General features: G+C 37.8%; 1 protein-coding gene across 4 annotated transcripts in view; it reads right to left on the reverse strand.

Annotated features, from left to right (window-relative positions):
• Positions 1–21,126, reverse strand: part of TRIM24 (tripartite motif containing 24) — a 60,126-nt gene that overhangs the window by 18,186 nt on the left and 20,814 nt on the right. For 3 of the 4 annotated variants that reach the window (XM_066997860.1, XM_066997859.1, XM_066997857.1), the window contains exons 2-8: positions 16,850–16,968; positions 11,475–11,622; positions 8,983–9,115; positions 7,592–7,708; positions 5,731–5,845; positions 4,977–5,123; positions 2,156–2,273 (exon numbers count right to left, since the gene is read on the reverse strand). In XM_066997860.1, the coding sequence (XP_066853961.1) occupies positions 2,156–2,273; positions 4,977–5,123; positions 5,731–5,845; positions 7,592–7,708; positions 8,983–9,115; positions 11,475–11,622; positions 16,850–16,968 (897 nt within the window). Of the gene's footprint in view, positions 1–2,155; positions 2,274–4,976; positions 5,124–5,730; positions 5,846–7,591; positions 7,709–8,982; positions 9,116–11,474; positions 11,623–12,790; positions 12,929–16,849; positions 16,969–21,126 lie in introns of those variants that run through there. The other variant, XM_013173121.3, reaches the window with a different exon arrangement.

Consider the following 21,126-nt stretch of genomic DNA (forward strand, 5'->3'; position numbering starts at 1 on the left):
AAAACCAGGACAGTAGTTTTCTTCATAGAAGCCTGTATTTTAGATTTTTGATGAAAATAGCGGTGATAACACCTATGTTTCAGTTGTCGCCGAGCAGTGCTCACACAGAGCCAAGGACTTGTCAGCTCCTCGTGCTGCCCCACCAGCGAGGGGGCTGGGGGTGCACCAGGAGCTGGGAGGGGACACAGCCAGGACAAGTGACCCAGACTGGCCAGAGGGACGTCCCATGCCATGTAGCATCATGCTCAGCAACAAAAGCTGGGGTAAAGAAGGAGGAAGGGGGGGGGCATTCAGGGTGATGGCGTTTGGCTTCCCAAGAAACCGTTCCACATGCTGAGCCCTGCTTTCCTGAACTCCTGCCTGCTGATGGGAAGCAGTGACTGAACTCCTTGGTTTGCTTTGCTTGTGCACGCGGCTTTTACTTTACCTAGTAAACTGTCTTTATCTCAGCCCATGAGTTCTTGCACTTTTACCTTTCCAGTTCTCTCCCCCATCCCATTAGATGGAGTGAGCAGCTAGGTGTTGCTTAGCTGCCTACCAGGGTTAAACCACAACATGTACTTAGACCGTTACTTTTTTTTTTCCCTTCAGTGGTTCTTAGATCTAGGTTATTTATTGAAATTGAACCCTTCTGATCATAAACTTAACAGCCTGAATGCTGCAATTTCCAAAACCAGATAGATATAACATGATCTGTTTTTATTTATCACTTAAGTAGATAAACTGTTATAAAAACTCTTATGCTGATCCATACGAGAGCCATTTATAATATAACACTTTCCAGAAATTAAGGGAACAGACTTCAGCTGATCAAAAAGACTCACTTGATTAAAAAAGCACAGAAAAAGCAAAACCAAAAAAACAACAGTAAAAAAATGCACACAAGAAAATCCCCCCTCAACAAACATCTTCTCAATTTAGCAGCAGCTCACATAGTCATCACCAAATGGCTTGATACTTCATTTCCAGAAGCAGATTCACGTTTGATTTTTTTTTCCCAAGTAAACTTATTTACGAAGAAAGAACTTTGAAAGTTTCCTTGCTACCATCTAGCATCCTGGTATGTGGGGAAACAAACCATGTTTGCCTTAAAGTGCTGCCATAACACTGTTTCTCTGTCTTTGTAGAGAAACATACATTTGCACCTCTCTGTACATCTGTAGAGCTGACTGTAGTTTATGACAAAAGGCAGAAAAGGTCGCACAGGTATCTGCCAAAGCATTCTATATACAACAGAAAAATAAAGCTAGCAGTAAGAGAGAGAAAGGAAGTACAGCAGCAGTCACAAAATCCTAAAATGATCTCTGAGTTTCAGTTCCTGCTCTGAAGCTGATGACTTCCTAGCAGGCTTATCTCCATTAAACTCAGAGGCTTTCAGGCAATCACACAAATGGACTACCCGCAAAGCTTCCAGGCTCTGGGGTTCAGTAGTGTCATAAAACCTAGTAGCTTAGAGCCGTAAAACAAAAATACAAACACTAGTTTGGAGACTAGAGCAAAAGCTTCCCAGAAGGTATCAAGAGTACTGATGATGAACTGTTACATTGCAATTCTGTTAAAAACATGCTTTCCCCTGAAGACCACTCCGAACTTCAGGAGAGATGATCTTAAAAACAAGACAACTGCCCAAAAGCAATGTTTTCTTTCCTGTTCTTCTATTTTTCTTTGGCATTCTTCACTTCTCTTCATCTTACTTCTCCAAAGCTTATTGTTCAGCATGACAAGGGAGCAAATAGGGGTTCTTAAACATGTTACGGTGCTGCTGTGGGTTTCAGCTTGAGAAGATAGGATTGAAGTATAAGAAAGGGTTGGAAGATGCAGAATGAGACCGACTTTAGGTTATAAAGTAAGGTTATGTATTGTGTTCCTTGTTTCAGAACCTAGAAGTCACACGTACTGCCCAGGAAACCGAAAGCTGCTACTTTCACACCATCACACACAGCATTCAAGCATGGGAAGTTTGTTAGTACTTCATCATAAGTATTCATCAGTAGTTCTTTCTCAACACAACACACTTCAAATACCTTCTACAGGTAAGCAGGTTAATCTAAAAAATTTAAAAAATAAATAGTGCAGAGGCTATTCATCTTAACAAAAAAAAGCTGCTTTCAAAACAGGAGCAAGCTGCCAAAGGGCTAATAAAACTTTACCATACCTAGGTTAAAAATATTTTGAGCCCAGAAGCTAGGGTCACAGTGAAACTGGATGGTATTGTTAGTCACTGGTGAAGCATCACACCTTGCTCGGAGAAGATAGCGTAGTCGATATGTAATCTAGAACAAGAACAAAACAAGAGTTTTTCTTCTGAGGGTTAAAGCCATGAATATGAACTATTAAAAAGAACAAACAAAAAGCCTTGAACAAGCCCCTAGAGATCTGGTGTGTAAGAGATAAAAAGGCTTGTCCAAACAAGAAATAAAAGGGATATTTTCAACATCTCTCTTCTTTCTGAAGTAGCCCTAAAAATCAATCAATGTAAAGAAAATTCTTTTCCCTTGCAGAGATGCATATCCTTCCACAAACTCAGTCATCACATTCAATCTACTTACAAAGAAGGGATTCACATAACCATTGGTGTGTTTTTTTTCCTGAACCTAAGTTAACCCATTCATTTTTCAAAGACCAGTATCCCATCCTTTTAGCAAAAAGTATCATCACAGGGAGTTTTCCTCTGTAGTACATTTAACGTCTCTTCAGAGAGCCAAAGAATAGATTTTTATAAACTTTGTCCAGTAGAGAGCTATCATACTTTCTTTCACAAATTTATTTGAAAATTCTCAGATACCTTCACATTCTTAGAACTTCTTGGTTCCAAAGGTAGTTCCAAAGGACTGGACTATGATTAGGTTACACAAGCAGAAAGCTCTATCAAATCCTGAGTCTTTATCTAGTTCCTAAATAGAAAATATTTTCTTGCAATTATTTTCACTAGAAGTATCTAACACAGACAGTGATTTATAGTAAGAGCAGATACAGGAAAAAGCTCATCAAGTTCTATGCTTATTTCCTTAAAATTTCATTTTCCTCTCAGATTTTTCTCAAATATTTCCCTAGGAAAGTTGAAGAGACTTATTTAGTCATATCTCCCTACAATAATACCAATTATCTTTTATGTAGGAATTTTATGACTTTCCACTTCACTCCTTTTTTCTTTCATTTAAACGTGTCAATTTTTGACCAGATACAAAAACATTTAGCAAGACTTACATGCTTTGAGGGTTTGTTTGTTTTAAATGACCATGGAAAATTTAAAGTGCCCTACTATTTTGAATACAGGCTTCCTAGTATTTCTGTGTACACTGCCAGAGTCAATTATGCTACGCTGTAGAATTCCTACTCTTTTCTGCTGTCACCAATACAAGTTGAAAACACATTTTGTCACCACTTGTTCCATATATTCCTCCTGTTGTGTGCACATATATATTGTATATAAACTCACGATTAGACTTCTAACCTCCTGTGAGTAATGGTAGTAGCTAAAAAATATTTTGTTCATGCTGAAGGACTAGGCTAGGAAATTGACGTCTTCTATACTGTTTAGTATGCTATTTCATTGGAGTAAGGCATTACCTCAAAATTCTAATGCTGAAATTAAGTCTGCTATGTATTCCTCCCTGCTAGTTTCAAGTGGTTGGATATCCTTGAGCAGAAGCTTCGTATGCTCCTCTATGTGTCACTGCTCTGGAACAGGTCTTCCAGATGTTCATGGACAAGCCAGCTACTCAATTCCAAAATAACACTACCTTCAGCAAAAATCTGGAGCCTGAGTTTTATCTGTTCTTTTATAAATTCTCTCTCATTTGCTGAGGCTTTACTGGCTAAGATAGTCTTTTTTTCCGGATGTTTAATGTTTATAAGACTAACACGCCTGCAACATACCATGTTTTCTTACTCAAATAGCAGAAGTCATTGTGGCAACACTAGGCAATTATCAACAACATGACTCAGTTTGATGCCCTTTTTACACATTTAATTAAAAAATACTTGCTAAGGCAGTATAAGGCAGGCCTAGTGAATTTAACCACTTGAAGTTGAAAAAACAAATATAAAACTATCTCCTATAGAGACTACAGGACTACTTCCCTGCAGTGTTTTAATGGGTTTAAAAAAAAATACACCAAAAAGCCTGCAGATTCTCAACTAAGCAATGAGAAAATAAGGAAAGAAAAAGAGAACTTGTGTTCCAATTATAGGAACTGGAAAAAGAGGATCTAGCATTTCTCCTCAACATTACCACAGATTTCCTTCATCTGGCAAGTACAATCTACTAGCCTCTGGATAAATGTCAGTATTTTTAATTTCATTTTTGCTGTTGTTTTTCTGTTGGTTTTTTTTTGGGCGGTGGTGGTTCTGTTCATCATGAGCAGTCAGCCTAGTGAGACCATGTGTACTCAGATCCTAAGCATCATTATAGCGTTGAAATATTCAGTTTCATAACTGTTTGCATGAACAAGCCAAAGCCTCAGCTTCATTTTTATCCGCTTAGCAAATTACTTTTTTGAAGACTTAGTGGAAGATGAGTCTGACAGAACAAGGCAATACTTTTTTTTTTAAAACATTAAATGCTGGATATATGAGACTCCAGGATATATAAATACCTTCTTTCTCTGAACTTAGAAGCTGTAACAAGCACTGAAAAGAACCTCAAATAAAAACGTAGGACATGCAACGTTTTTGCTGTGTTTCATGGCTACAAGGTTTTTACTTCAGAGTAAAGGAGTTATCACTACTTTTGTGGATCTACAGTAATTGTGTAGTAGTACAACAGGATAGAATCATGACCAGTGAAGCTAAATTATTAGAAACATTCTACGTCTACATTTTTGAGAAAAAAATTGAAAAAGTTACACACAAACATTCTAAGTAGTATGAAGTCATTAAAAAGTCTAATTCCTTGGTGTTACAGACAAATGTGTGCATGCATCTGCCCTAACTATAATATCTAAGTAAACAAAGATCTGTATTCCTAACCTTACCAAGCGTTTGCTGTACAGTAGTGCTGTGCTGCTCCCACTGGAAACTGCCCATTTGGAAAAATTCATGACATGTTCCAGCTGTTTAGAGAGACCTGCCACTTCCTGTTGTTGCTGCAGAAGTTTCATCCGATGCTCTTTTGCCAGAGTCTGCAAGTAGAAAAGCATTTCCAGTCCAAGGGTTCAATTTAGTTAAAATGCATTAACTTTCCTGTTTGTTATTCATAATGATCAAGTGGTTTCACCTAGCTCTTCTAAAAAGCATCCCCTGCCCCTTGACTGCAGCTATCAAACAAGTGAGTCAGTGCACATTTAAGATATCAAGGTTTTGTGTGCATATTTCCATTTTCTCTTGACATGTTTTCATATATATATATGTGCCTCTTTATACACACGTTTTTTTTAAGCACACTTGGAGGTAATAATTTTCTAGGTATCAATTTTAGACAATCCCTCCCAATTTGCTATTGGATTGCTGAATTTATGGAGAGTTCTGACCGAAAGACCTTTCATGCATGACACATTGGGTTATGATCTGCAAAAGACTGGAGGAAGAAATGGGGTTCGGAGACAGACCCAACTCACAAAAAAAGGAACATGGATAAGTAAACAAATATGGCTTGTGTGAGATATCTCTCTGCTTTGGAAGAGTAACAGTACAAGTATAGGTGTCTAGTACTAGAAATCAACTTTAATCTTAATCTGAAAAAAAATGAAAACTGACATTTTTTGTTTCTCATGATAGAAATAAAATTACCTCCAACTGATGCAGCAGAGCTTTTCCCTTTTTGTTTATTTCTACCATCAGTGTAAATATGGCAACTTTAATATCCTGTTCCACCTGCTTTTGATTCTGATTCACCTCAAGAATTCTGCAAGTAAACAGTATAGAAAATTATGTTCTTTAGCTCATAAGCCCACCCTCCAAACACAGTATTAAAAATCTCTCCACTGTGTCTGAGACTACAATATTTCTTGATCATATGCATCAATAAACACATATACCATTAGATATTTTTATTCAGGAAAATTACTGGAAGACATAGAAAGAGCAAGTACCAGTGACCTATGACAAAATTAATTCACTAGTGGCAAATTCTAATGACTTTTGTCTGTAAAATTACTGACATACGTCACTGAAAAAAATTAAAAGCTCATTGTAATTGAAATCCTTGATTGCCCTGGCCCATTCTAGAAATGCGGGAGACAATCAAAATTGTTGAAGTACAGTTTCCACCTAAGTTAGAATGATACTCCATAAACAAAACAACAAGAAACTCATCTTTTATATTTAGTTACTTCAGCAATAATGTTCAAACTGGTAACAGGGAAGCATAATCTTACACTGTGAAAACCGCTACTGCTAAAAGACAGTGGGCAATAACCACTTAAGATGCATCAAAAGAAGAGAAAAATGCCTGCTCTTTTTTTTTTTTTTTCTTTTCCATCTCCACCATCTTCAAAGTTAGGCAAAGGAAAACTTCAAGCTGCACTGAGCATCCTGTACTGCCTTGAATCTTCCTGGGTACTGCCTTTGAACTCTGCTGAAGGAACAGTTACAAAGGTCTTCTGATACATGCATTTTACATATTTACTCTTCTCCTTGGTTTGTAGTATAGAGTGAATAAAGCCTCAAGCATGAAAGCATTAAATAAATCTTCAAATATGCGTCACAAGTATAATGAAAACATGAATCATAACCTTTCACTTTCTAAGAGGGATCTACGCTGAAAAAATAAGTGTGCTGATGGTGGGGAAGAACATAAGACTGCCTTCTTGTCCTGGTTTCAGCTGAGATAGAGTTAATTTTCATTCTAGTAGCTGGCATGGAGTTATGTTTTGGATTTAGTATGAGAATAATGCTGACAACACACTGGTGTTTTAGTTGTTGCAGAGCAGTGCTTACACAGATTCAAGGACTTGTCAGCTTCTCATGCTGCCCTGCCTGCAAGGAGGCTGGGGGTGCACCAGGAGATGGGAGGTGACAGAGCCAAGACAGCTGGCTCAGAGTGGCCAGAGGGATGTCCCATGTCATGTGGCGTCATGCTGAAGGATTAATATTCAGGGAGGCTGACCAGGGTTGTGGGGGACCATTGCTCAATGCTGGGCATCAGTCAGCAGGTAATGAGCAATTACATTGTGCATTGCGTGCTTTGTACATCTTATTATCACCATCATCATTTCTCTTCTTTTTCTGTTCTATTAAACTGTCTTTATACCAACCCAAGAACTTTCATTTTTTTCCTCCTGAACCTCTCCCCCATCCCACTGGGGGGGGTGAGTGAACAGCTGCATGGTGCTTAACTGCCTGCCAGGTTAAACCACAACACTTACACACTCTTTATTGTATAACTTGTTTTGTTGCACACAAACTATTGCTGGCCATTAAGTCCAGAGACTGAGCAGAAGACTTACCTAACACAACCAAGCACATTAAATAGGCAACAGTCTCTATGGCAAACTGAAGATTTTAGAAGTTCTAGAAAATTTTAGAATTTCTCTTTCTGAAAGCCTAAGAGGAATGACGTACAAAGTCTATTAATCTAAACAATTCAATAAATTAGAATGTATAGTAAAGTTGCCCTCTGTCAGTTTTAACCTCAAAATCCAATACATACCTGTTTTGAATCTGCTTCCCTGTATATTTTATATATTTAGTCTTCTCCATCAATTTGGTGATGAGTGTCTCAATGATCACTTTCTGGTTCTGAAAAGCTTCTTCTATAAACTGGTACCTATAGTAAACAACTCGTGAGTATTTTTGCATGCAAAAGAGGTGTCATATGCTAAGAAGCGGAGTAGCAAAACGACTTTGTTACATGAAGAAAGATGTTGTCAAGTCCAACATCTGTCATCCTGAAACTCCATGCCAGCAACAGCAAGCCTATTTTATTTATAGTGTATTTCCTTTAACTTTAATTTTACGTTTTGAGAATTATGATTTTCATAAATATGAAGGCATACTGTATGACCTTGTCCCAATTTTACTGAAAGAAAAATTAATGATGTGCTGTAGACATTACTCTAAATGAAAGAGCATGTAAGCTATTATTTCGTACAAGATAAGAACGTAGAAACAGAGCAAAGAAGAGAGCGCTGAGTCAGTAGAAGTCAGCAACACTAAATCAAGGAACTGAAATCATCAACAATTTGTGGAAAAGAAGAGGTGGCATGTTCTGAAAGGGGTATAAATCCTAAGAGAAGGACAATTTAAAAGGAAGACTGCAACTCAGCAAGATCAACATTTAGGCTGTTCCAAGAAGCAACAGTGGCCAACATGCCTCTACCTACTGATGTCCACCTGGCTAGGCAAGCAAGTTCATTGGGTGGTTGCATCAGGAATGGTGAGCATATTAATGTTTAACTTATGAGTACATCTGTCCCAGGCTATTACTGTATGCATTAGCCAGAAAATAATTGTCCTGTAGTTAGAAGATATATAATCTTGCTTTTCATCTTCCTTCAATGGTCATTAGGAAATGACAAAAGAACAACAACCCAAAGATTTAAGTGTTATAAATAGTGTTCTCAAAGTACAGGATAGCCAAACTTCAAGTTTACTTTTCCCTTTAAAGGGCTCTTCACTGAAGAAATGCACATTTGCTCCCTTCTGAACTTGTTGGGTAATGTTCTGTTATATAACCATCTTGTTGAAGGACAAATGGAGAAATTACACATAAGCATACAGTTATATAAAACAGCCCCTGTGCTTTCTAAAGACTCTCTGAAGAGCTGCATAGCAACAAATTCTATCCAAATAAATCAACAGTAAAGAAGTGTCTTGTTCTTAAGTCACCAGATTAAAAACTGGAAGAATTAGGCTTAACTATAAACTATCACACACTTGTCAAGCACATTCTTTTCGAGACAATCTCTGTTTATTTCCCTTCTGACCCGATAATTTTGCTCTTTTTTCACACAACTGTATTGCATATGGCTAGAGCTACAATCAACTTCAAGTTATCTTCATACAAGCAATCTGCATAAAGCATATACTTTGTTTTGATACCTGTGCTCTTTGTGTTCTAATAACTGACAGTCTCGGCAGGTCAACTTGTCACAGGTTTCACAATATAATTTCAACTGCTCCTTTTTGTGGTAAGGGCAAAACACAGGTCGTTGACTGGTCACACCAACTGCCTCTGTTGAACAAAGCAAGATATCAGTCTAGTCTCTCGAAATTGTTAAAGATTTCCATTCTCGTGTTTTTCCTTACCATAATCCTCAAATATATGTTAAAAGCATGTATCAGGCCACCTAACCAAGAATACAACAGCTGTAAGTTCAAACTATACCTTCTCACTCTTGATCAAGCATGGAGCTAACACCCTTTATCATGGAAAACGTTTAGACCCTGTTTTACCACAACTTACTATGCCCTCACAAAAAAATATTTACAACAGGAATAGCCATTGCAATTGCAAGAGACGTCCCTCAACTAGCAAGATCCCTTCACAGGATCACAGAATGGCTGAGGTTGGAAGGGACCTCTGAAGATCATCTAGTCCAACCCCCCCTGCCGAGCAGGATCACCTAGAGCACATTGTGTTCCCTTGAAAAGGAACAAGGAGATGGCTGACCTAATTTGTTGCTGTCTTCTTTCTCAGCAAAATGGGTGAAAGGGAGTTTGAGGATATCAAAGATACAGGCATTCAAAAGAACAAAGAAAAAAATACAATACATAGTAACCAGAAGTTACTAATGTCCCTTCAGGAGACAATTCTAAACGGTTCAGAAATCTCAGTTCTCAAAGCAAATACAAAGAGCATAAGGAAACATCACCCTATGGTAGAAAAAAATTGTTCTTTATGCAATGTAACCAAAAAAGCCTGATCTCTTACGAGTTGGGTCAGATACTGAGTTCATAAGGATTATATGGCTTGTAGTGAAAACTGGCATCACACAGCAGCCCTTCCTTCGCTCCAGATCAAGAAGTTCTCTCTTCTGTACCCATTCATTTACTTTCATTAACAAAACCCATGGAGTTATTTTCAGATTTGTACTCCATCAAAGTTCTTTGAAACTGACCAGCAGACTCAGAGAAGGACTGAATACACAGAAAGCACTCCTGTCAGTGTTTTCTCAGAAAATTATGTTCAAAATAAGTTATACGCCACTTTTGCCCTCTCTGTGTACATTTGACACTCACTTTTGATTAACCACATCTGAAAGTGGGATAAAGAATATAACAACCATCTCCAAAGTATCATACCGTACTGGAAACAACCCTTGGAGAAACAGACTACAGAAATGATAACCCACATCATATATAAAATTCACAGGACTAGATGCTGTGTAATGAAAAATAAATATATGTATTTATTTATAATATATAATTTATAAGATACATATTTACAAGATAAATCATACTCGTCCAGTGGTCTTATTAGAACTGGTAGGCCATTTGGCAGCATCTTGTTACAGTTATAAAAGTTCTATAATGTCACTTAGAGACAAGACAAAATGGGCATAAACTGAAACAAAAGAGGTTCTTAGTAAAAGTACAGACTTTTTCAACATGAGAAGAATCAGGCATTCACCACAAGAACACTGAAGACTTCTCAAAGGCTGTACACTGCATCCATCCATGTTGATTTTCAAGGCCCAAATGGATAAACCCTGAGCAACCTGAACTGATCTCACAGCTGACTGCTTTAGGCAGGAGGTTGGACTAGATGACTTCCTCCTAAGGACCCCTCTAATCTGAATTATCATAGATTCTACTTGGAAAACCTTAATTCATAACATCTCTCTACTTTAATTTGTAAAGCGAAACATTTTAAACTTAAAATATACTTAGATAAAATGTAAATTCTGGCATGCTTTATTGCTAACAAAATGTCTTTATTATCTGTGCCAAACAAATATAATTTATTAGTGCTCCTTTTGCTGTGGTATACTAATTACATGAACTTATTGTTAGACTTCTAGAAAATCTAGAGGAGACAAACATATAAAGAAGTATTTTCTTTAGTTGATCTGTAAAGTCTAGACAATTTTCAACCATTCATGAAATATCAAATTCCTATGCGCCTTTATGGGTTTAAAACACTTAAACATAAAAATCATAACCAAATGTTAATCTGTAGGGTTTCTCACCACTATGCAGCATATCTGACAGAAAAAAGATCGCAGAAAAGTTGGTATCATACTCCCAGCCATTACAAAGTCTTTCTTTTCAGTAGCTACACTCTAATGCATCGAATTCTTTAAAAAATAATAATTGAAAAAAACTCTTCTTTTTGCTGGATCATTTCAGAGATTCACTTAGACAGCAGTCAAAGAAACACCAGAATCATTTCAAACAGTTGCAGCCTTCAGGATAGAATTGAAGTGACTGGGAGGCAGAAAGCTATCAAAATGCATCTGTCCTTTTATATTCACGAGGATTAAGGAATAGAATTTTTGAAATTTATCATTTTAAAAAGAAAAGTGTTGATTTAATTCAGTTTTCTAATGCAGACACACATCTTTTGGGAAATTATAAATCAAGTGTGCTACCTGGAGATACTTCCTCTTTCTGTCTTACAGTATGATCCTTTGTGAATTTAACCCTCTGGTGAGCTCTGATGCAGGTCTTGCACAACCATTCCACACATTCCACGCAAAAACCATTAGCTTCTGCATTGTCTTCACAGCTTGTACAGACCTGACATGAGGAAAAAAGGTAGCTATTAAAATATACATGAAATACACATACAAGCTATTGTTCATATATCTTCAGTGCACTTTTATAGTTCTCCTAAAATAGTGAAATGAGAACAGAAAACTGCCTGAGGTACAGGAATACTATAAATAACTAAATAAGTGTAATTGAATGTGACTTCTCGAATAAAACGGTCATTTTGTCAGTGTTGCTCTAAAACATTTACCTGCCACGATAAAAATCCAACCATTACTTTCTACCTGACACTGCACACTTGTGTGACGTGTGATGTTTACTACAGAAAATATTTCACAGGAGCATATTGTAAAGACAGCACACAATCAGCACTGCTCTGAATTTAGAAGACTCTCAGTTCACATGGAAGCTTTAATTTTAGTTTCTGTTCATCTACTTAGTGTTTCAGGAAATACCTACAGTATTAAACAGAAGGGTTCTTCTCAAGAATCTCTGCATCACCATTTAAAGACAGCATTCCAGTTAAGCTTATCAGTAAAGCTACCCTTGAATAGATTTTCAAACAATGTGTTAACAGTTTTCAACTGTGGCCTCTGGACTAAACCCAAAAGATCTAGGAAAAGGTAATTAAGGAAAAAACACCTGATAGCAGACCAAAACGTCTCTGTGCACAGTCAATATATCCATAAGAAAGATATCCTACGGATCCACCATTTGAACCACAGGTTGAAAATTATGAATGATGGCCAACACTTTACATGTTCATAATATTATTTAATTTTTAAGTCCTCCTTTACAATATGCCTGCAGTCATATCTTTAAAGGCTTTCTGGTGGTAACAATAATGAACATGCTTATGCAGATACTTGTAGGCAACTACCATCCATTTCTATCAATGTTTAGCACTGCTGCAAACAAAAGCTTCAAGGTCTCTGAAGATCACTACATCCTGCAGATCCCACCAACAGAATTATGCTAGAGGAGCAACGGGGACAACATTTATATATTAGTTTAGTTTTCAGGTGGATTAAAAAAAACAGTCCACCTTCTGCACCCCCACAAGATAAATATAGCTTAAAGCAGAAGCAACTATTTATATCCTATGCAGATAGCTAACATATACTTAGAACTATGTCCCAGTTTGCAACTTCAAAAAAACAAGGAATATTAGCACAAAAGAGGTGAACTGACTTGCCTTAGGCCACATAGCAAGTTACTGACAGGACTGGAATTTGAACATATGAGTTCCAGATCCCCAGCGCTGTGCTTATTCTTCTGGATCATGTTGCCTCTCAAAGCAAATATCTTCTGAGAAATGAAGTTACAACGCAAGGGTTGTAGACCCCTCTTGTTGTCACTTGGAGTTTGAGGCAGTTCATTTTCATTAAAGGTGACCTGCAAAGGAAAAAAAATTGGGCTTGTGCCCCTTTTTCTGTTTCTTTACAAAAAGGAGGCCTGAAAATTTTTTATTTTAAAACCTTTTTTTAGAAAAAGTTTTTCCCATCATCTCTTTGAAAATAAAAAATTTAGACCTATCTAAACCAGGGGTATAGGGAAAAATATCGAAGTCAGGACATATAAAAAAAAAGTTACAAAAATGGAAGTAAAACAGTTAAAGGAAGTGAATGAAAGAGTAAGTAAAATTTTCAACTTCCTGGTTAAGTTTTAATTTCAGTAACGTTTTGGAAAAAAAGTATTCATGCAGCAGTGCTGAATCCTTAAGAAAAAACGTTTAGAACAAGCATGTATCACTTAGGCATTAATTCAATATTATATTTTCTCTGACAGCAAATCCCATGAATGAAATTCTCTCCCTTCTTTTTCACTTGTCTCCTCCTTAAGTGTACTAATGCAACCTTTTGCAAGACTGTGGTGTAAAACCTGATTCATTACATCATTGTAGTCCAACGATCAGTTACATCAGCACTACTTATTGTGTAGAGAACCACTGCAAGACAAGATCAGTTACATCAGCACTACTTATTGTGTAGAGAACCACTGCAAGACAAGAAGTTTTTCATAACTTGTTGCCAGAGAAGTATTATCATGCTATTATGCCCCTCGATTGCCCAGAGGTGTTTTTGCAAATTTAGAGAGTAAGAGATTGGACTTTTTTTTTCCACTAGAAAAAAACTGTGAAAACCAAATAAGCAAATAAACAATAAAAAAAAAATCTTTCAGGCGTTTTTAAAGTCAAAGAAGCAAAACAAAAACAAAATGGTGGAAAACCAAATAGTATTAAAAAAAGAAAAAAAAGAAATGTACTACATCCTTTCCAGGTCACCTTTAGCAAACTTAGGCAGATAAATTTGATATGTCAGGCCGTTTATGTGATCTCAAAGGATTTCAGGAATTAATAATTCTTTTTAGATTCCAAGATCTTTGTCTATGCTCTTCTTTCTATATGAATTGTTTTGCAAGTGGTTTGACCTGCTATAGTTAGAAACAGATAAAGACTGATTCAATAACCAATAATCATGTGCTGTGAAATGAACTGAAACTCCTTCTTTTATGGTCCAAAAATTTACATATTACAGCTTTATACTCGTCAAATCCACCAAGTGGAAGAGAGACACATTTCTAAAGTTTTTCACAGACATCATAACTCATGCTGTTACGCATTCCAGGTAGAAATATTAGATTTGCTTCTACCCACTTCTAATTTTAAAAAACCCTTTTCAGATACAAGTTAGACTTTTCCTAGAACTCCTGGTTATTAGAAAAAAAACATGTAGTTAAAGTACATGGAAGTATAATTACTGAAAATATTTGCTATACTCTTACAAAACCTAAAACTTATTTCACTTTTTTTTTTTTTTTTTTTTGACTCACACAAGCACTCCTTTAGTGATTTCAAAGAAAACTCTCCCTAGCTAACCTGTAAATCTTCATTCTGGTTAGACAGATTTATTTTTAATTGAGTTTTCCTTCTAATTATGTCTAATTCAGTTACTAATTTTAGTATTTATAACCCTGGGAAATGTTCATTCAGCCTTCATTCAATTTTAATGAAAGCTAAAATTACTCAGCATGTTGCAGGTAGGTCGCTATTTTTTTTCTGTTATAAAGCTTGTTAGTTACTTAAAGACAGATTGGCATGCAGGAGTCGAGGTAACAGAGCTGTCGTCCTAGCCGCTACTCATCTAACTAGCTATAATTTGAATATCAAAGAAATTAAATAACCAAAGGTTTCTGAGTTTCAAAAGAATAGAGGAAAGCAGACCATAGGAACATTCAGTGAAGTAATATTCCAAGTATTAATTACTACAGTATAAATTAGAGGCAATAGCAACCTCTATTAGATCCAAAAAAGCGTCGGTGCCAAAAGTGATGTAGCTATTTCTTGGCACACACAAAATCAGCACAGACAGCACCTTCTTTTGGGGACTTTCTCACCCATATGTAACCCTAAATAAAAACCATACATATCCTGACATCTAAAATGCATGAACCCTAAGCAACATATACTACATTCCCTAAAAGCCCATCAACAGCTGTCTCTCTTTTAAGTGCATCACAGCCATGTTGTGACTCTTCCTCAGTCAATTATCCACTTAGACCAGTGGCTTTCAAAGATGTTTTCACCACAGCTACAGCTTTAAGATATATAGCATACTAGTTCTTCTTTAGAAGAATACGTGGTGGCTATTTGGCACCATACAAGTTCCTGAATTATCCTGACAGCACTGAGGTTGCTGGATACTCCATCAAAAAAAGCTTTTGATACCCCGTGGCCCACAGAAGTATATCCATTTTTCATGATTACGCTCAACTTCAAAAAATATAAAGGACCCTTCTTGAACTTTCTATTCCTTATCCAAGACGCAAAGGTCTCAATTAAAGGGGGGGGGGAAGTGAGGAGAACAACACTATTCATTATTTTGCCACTAAAACCAGGCAGAACAATTCTACTTCTATCACTACTCCCCAGAGAAGTATCTTACATAGCCTGTTATATAACTAAGCTAGAGGTTATGGCGTAAGCCCCAGATTAAAAATAAAAAATAAAAAAATCAGGACTAACTCTGCATAACGAAGTTATTTATCTTGCTTTCTTCCTAACTGAAGTCACTAAGAAGTTAACACGATCAAATTTTCAGTGCAACAAGGGCTATTAATTTTCTTCAGTCTTACTGGTAGAGTATCAGAAGACTTTAAATCTCACAGCCATCTCTGAAAACACTGCTCTTTCCACACTGCAACTAAAATGAAAAAAAAAAACCCTTCAAACTATCCTACATTAAGAGAACATAGACATACTGCTCATACTTCCAGAGACTCCCAATTAAATTTCAGTTTCAGCTAAGTTTCTCAGAAATAAAGTTGAAACTGAATAGAGTTGAAAAATGCCTTATAAACTGAAGATGGTTAAATGTTTTTTGGAGACGTAAGTCCTCTTTCTTGGAGATGATAAAATGTGTGCCTTTAATGACCAGTGACATAGTACCACAAACCCAACTGAGTATTTTCATCTGTTCTTAAGACACATACCCATTCATACAGGCAAGCACAAATTTCAGCTAAGCTGCCAAACAAGCAGACTACACAATAGAGGATCTCTAAGAAGCCATCCCCAAAACAACTAGATCAAGAGCCAATGATACATTTCCCTTGGAAAGGAAAATGAAATACATTTTCTAAATACAAGTTCTTAAAGGCCACAATGCAAGTGTTAGGGGATTAGCTTAAAATGCACACCACATGGACGTAGTAACCTTTTGTATTGTTATTACAAAGAATGCAGCAACATATAAAGAACCTGAATCGTCTGCAAGAAGTTCCTGGAGTTTAATAAAAAGTTTATGAGTAAAGAGATCTTACTAGCTAAAAATGAGACATACTACTTATCGCTGCGTTTTGTTGAGATAAGAAAAATAAAGTTGATTTTACTAGAGGATTCTAGTTCACATGGGGATTTCTTGACACAGTGTCCTTCAGGTCTCTGCATCAAAGACTGATGGAAGTGTCCTGTTCGAAGTCTAGAAATTCCCATTCTAATACCTATTTCTTACACGTAGCTTCCATTATCACAATGCAATTTTATACTAATAGTTAAAAATAGTTTAGAATTAGAACTTTCTTCTTAACACATACTTTATTTTAATTGATTTTCTAGAGTAGCTACTCCATGTGATGACTAAGTACTTCAAGTCTTTTTCTGCATACGAACAGCACAAAGGCCATGCAGCAAGAAGCCAAGGACATGCATACACATCCAAAAAGTGTTAACTTGATTACACGCTAATGCACTTACCTGATTTGATTTTTCTACTGTGCTACTGGGAACCTCTGTGGTATCCTTCACAAAGAAGTTATCTATGATGTGTCTCTCTGCACATTCCTGGCCACAAATTGGACAGCGGATAACACCAACTGGGGGGGGAGAAAAAAATATCTGATTATGTTTGCATAACATAAGATTTATCAAATAACTTCAAAGACAGCTTGTAAGGATAAATACTTTGAAAGTCAGTAGTAATACTTTTCTATCAATAACATCTGAGTAAAAAGAAGTTAATTCTCATTCATCACTGAAGGAACATTTTACCTGTTATTCCCTAATGATATAGTCTTTTAACCAAGGTCAAGCATCTGTGTTTCATTCCTACATACAGTTTGCTTTAATCTTTTAGAAAATTAATTCATTTTCTTCTAAAGGGAATGTATTCCCATTGACAGTTTGTTGTTATAGAATGGATTAAAGTAAACATTCATTAATGTGAAGTATTCATTAGTGACAGCGAGCAGTTTTACACACACCAGCAGTGTGACATGACTGTCTTCCAGCTATGTAATGAGAAAAACTGAAACGCAGTACATTTGAAGTAAAGGGAAATAATATAGAGGAGAAACAGGCCTGTATTAACATAATGACTACCTTAATAAAAAGCAAGGAGAAGCAAGAGAGAGACAGGAGTAAGTGAGCAAGGTCCTCTCCCTCCTCTCTTCTTCAAGACAAATTGAGGAACCACTCTAAGAGCTGACAAACCAGTAACTCAAAGGATTAAACAATTAACAGTTGTTAAAAAAAAGTTGTTAAAAAACAGTTGTTAAAAAACAGTTGTTAAAAAAAAGGACAGTCACGCTCAGAACCTGAGGCCCAACAGTGAGTAAACTACATTGATGAAGAGAAGATCTGCAGAAACACTGTTTACAAAAGACACCTTTCCTAGATGCCAAGACAACAGAATGTCTTATTAGCACCAGGACATGTTTATTTTCTAAGAAAATTTCTTAAATGCTGGCATTAACATCTTGCTTTAAGAAAATTATCTTCTCATCACTGTCATTGCAACCAAAAGGAAAAGAATGGAAACTAAGTTAGGCTGAAATAATCACTTCCTCACAAGAGGAGCAGAGGGGCAGGCGCTGAGCTCTGCTCTCTGGGGACAGCGACAGGACCCAAGGGAACAGCATGGAGCTGGGACAGGGAGGGTCAGGCTGGGGGTTAGGGAAAGGTTCTGCACCCAGAGGGTGGTCGGGCACTGGAATGAACTTCTTGAACTGATGGAGTTCAGGGATTTGGACAACGCTCTCAGACATATGGGCTGTTTTCTGGGTGGTCCTGCGTGGAACCAGGAGTTGGACTCTATGATCCTTGTGGGTCCCTTCCCAGCTCAGGATATTCTGTGATGACTTAGGATGTGGGAATCATCATGGAAAGCCTATAGCAGAACAGTCATGCGAGTCCAGACTGAGACAGATTCTAGATCTACACCTGCCATTTTAAGAGAAGCATGATTTTAGGACCTTAACAATGGTTGGAGGCACTGTTTAATCAATGAAATGAAATGAAATAAAATGAAATAAAATAAAATAACACCAATATATAACTAAGCAGTTGCGCATTTAATTAAATTGGCATTGGGCTTAATTTTGTTCCTGTTTCACTTTTACAATAAAATGCGGAAGTGCAGAAACAAACGTTTCACTTTCTGAAGAAGAATTTAATTCCCATGTTTCACACAAGATTTAGATAACTTTTTCAACAGTGTTCCTGTAATAACACGTCAGATGTAACGGGTCAACTCACTATAAAGGGGTGCTCTAGAAGTCCACTAGTTTTACTTGATTAGCTCTTCATTCCTGAAATTTAGCCAGCAGCTTTCTACTTATGTACAAGGCATTTCATTTTCATCTGAAAGGCTACGATGCTAAGGCTGTTTTTATTATAATTGCCATTTTGCCAGTCTGTTTCAACACATATCAGTGCAGTTTTCTTTGATATACATATTCTATATTTGTGCTAAAACTTTTGCAACTTTTTCAATACCATCATCATGAAGGATAATCAAGAAATCCAATTATGGTAGGCCAGGTAGTTAACAGAACTCCAAATGCTGAATTTCTCCTTTTATTAAGCAAATCAATTTACCATAGGCAAGAGTGAAAATCTCGCAATACAATACACAAGCTACATACTTGCTGAGCAAGACTTAAAAACAAACAAACAAACAAAAAAACCAACATTGTTACAGTGCCTATTACAAACCACCCTCTGTTCCCCCATTGCTCATTCCTGACCCCGACACAGCATAGGACTCTTGGCAAGTGACTGAGGGTCTGTGCACGTGTTTGGAAGCAGGGTAGAGAGAGAATCAGACTGGCAAACTGATTTAGCCATGGGTATATTTCTCCTGTTCTCCCAAGCTTCACCTCCAACCTCCCAATTTGCTACACTGACCAAACACTAACTACTCCTTATGCTAAAGCAACACGAGAAGCAGCTCAAGTATGGAAAAGTGCCAGTACTACAGTGGAAGATTAAATATGGAACCTTCAAAACAGACCAGCTTGAATTGAAAATGTGAAGACAGGGGACAAGTTATAAAATGTGCTAACTACCTAAGTTAGAATCAACACCAGAGCACTTAGTTAACTCTGCTGTACAGTACGAATAACAACAGTGGTCCCTTTCTGGCACGCAGAGATACCTGCTATGCACTTTAGCACCGGTACCAAATATTTCATTTGCATTTACACTGATTGAATATTGCCAACTGTAAGTTCAAGAGATTGCGTAGAGATACAAGACTAAGATGGTAGAAAGAGATGAGGAAAGTGGCCCACACCTGTCAAAGTCCTCTTGAAAAGTTTTTCTCGAGTTCCTTATGCTGTCTAGCCCATCAGCTGGTAGTTTCTCTGCGGTAACATATTTAAAGGGTTAAAAAAAAAAGAAAAAAAAAGCACTGCACAGCAGCTGTGAAAGGGGAGGGAGAAAAACCGTGAGAAACAACCCTGCAGACATCAAGGTCAGTGCAAGGTCAGTGGAAGGAAGGGGTGGAGGACGTGCTCCAGGCACCAGAGCAAAGATTTCTCTCTAGCCTGTGGAGAAGACCATGGTGAAGCAGGTTGCTCCCCTGCAGCCCTGAGAGGACCACGCTGGAGGAGAGGTCCACCCTGCAGCTCATGGAGGACCCCACGCTGCAGCTGGTGGACATGCCCTGAGGGAAGCTGCAGCACACTGGAGCAGGCCCCTGGCCAGAACAGCAGCCCAAAGGGGACCCACAACGGAGCAGTCTGATCCTGAAGGACTGTACCCTGTGGGAAGAACAGGAGCAGATCATGGAGAACTGCATCCTGTGAGAGGGATCCCACACTCAAGCAGGGGAAAGTGTGAGGTGGAAGGAGTGACAGAGAAGAACTGCCCACAAGCCCCACTCCCCAGGACAGGCCTGAGAGGTGGGCCTGCGTGAACCTTGTGAAATTCAACAGGGCCAAGTGCAAGGCCCTGCATCTGGGTCAGGGCAATCCCAAACATCAGGACAGAGCGGGGGATGAATGGACTGAGAGCAGCCCTGCAGGGCAGGACTTGGCAATGTCGGTGGATTAAAAATTGGACGCAAGACAGCAACGTGCGCTTGCAGTGCAGAAAGCCAACTGTATTCTGGGCTGCATCAAAAGAAGTGTGGCCAGCAGGTCAAGGGAGACGATTTTCTCCCTCCACTCCACTCATGAGACGCAGAAAAAGATGGAGAACTTTTTACAAAGGCATCATGATAAGGCAAGGGGTAACAGTTTTAAACTAAGAAAGGGTAGATTTAGCTTAGACATTTGGAAGAAATTCTTTACTCATAGGGTGGTGAGGCACTGGAACAGGTTGCCCAGAGAAGCTCTTGGTGCCCCATCCCTGGAAGTGCTCATGACCAGGTTGGATGAGGGTTTGGGCAACCCCATGGCATGGGGGTTGGAACTAGTTGATCTTTAAAGGTCCTTTCCAACCCAATCCATTCTGTGATTCTATTCTATGATAAAATATTTTGCACGTACAGCGATGGTCTGACAAAGGAGTTGGATGCATGCATGCTTTGAAAGCCCTTTTTCTCATCCAGTTTTCATGTATGAAGGCTTAACTCACAGAACGGACAGGCATCCGCTTCTAGATCTGATGGCAGTAACAAAACAGGACACTGCACGCATGAACGATTATTGTTCTCCCCAGCCTACTAAGAGACTTGATAAAAGAGTTTCACTTCTTTTGCTGTATAAAGCCGTAACTCACAAACAGTATTAAGCCAGATGGATGAAGCA

This window comes from Anser cygnoides, chromosome 1 (assembly GCF_040182565.1).
Source record: "Anser cygnoides isolate HZ-2024a breed goose chromosome 1, Taihu_goose_T2T_genome, whole genome shotgun sequence".
NCBI lineage: Eukaryota > Metazoa > Chordata > Aves > Anseriformes > Anatidae > Anser > Anser cygnoides.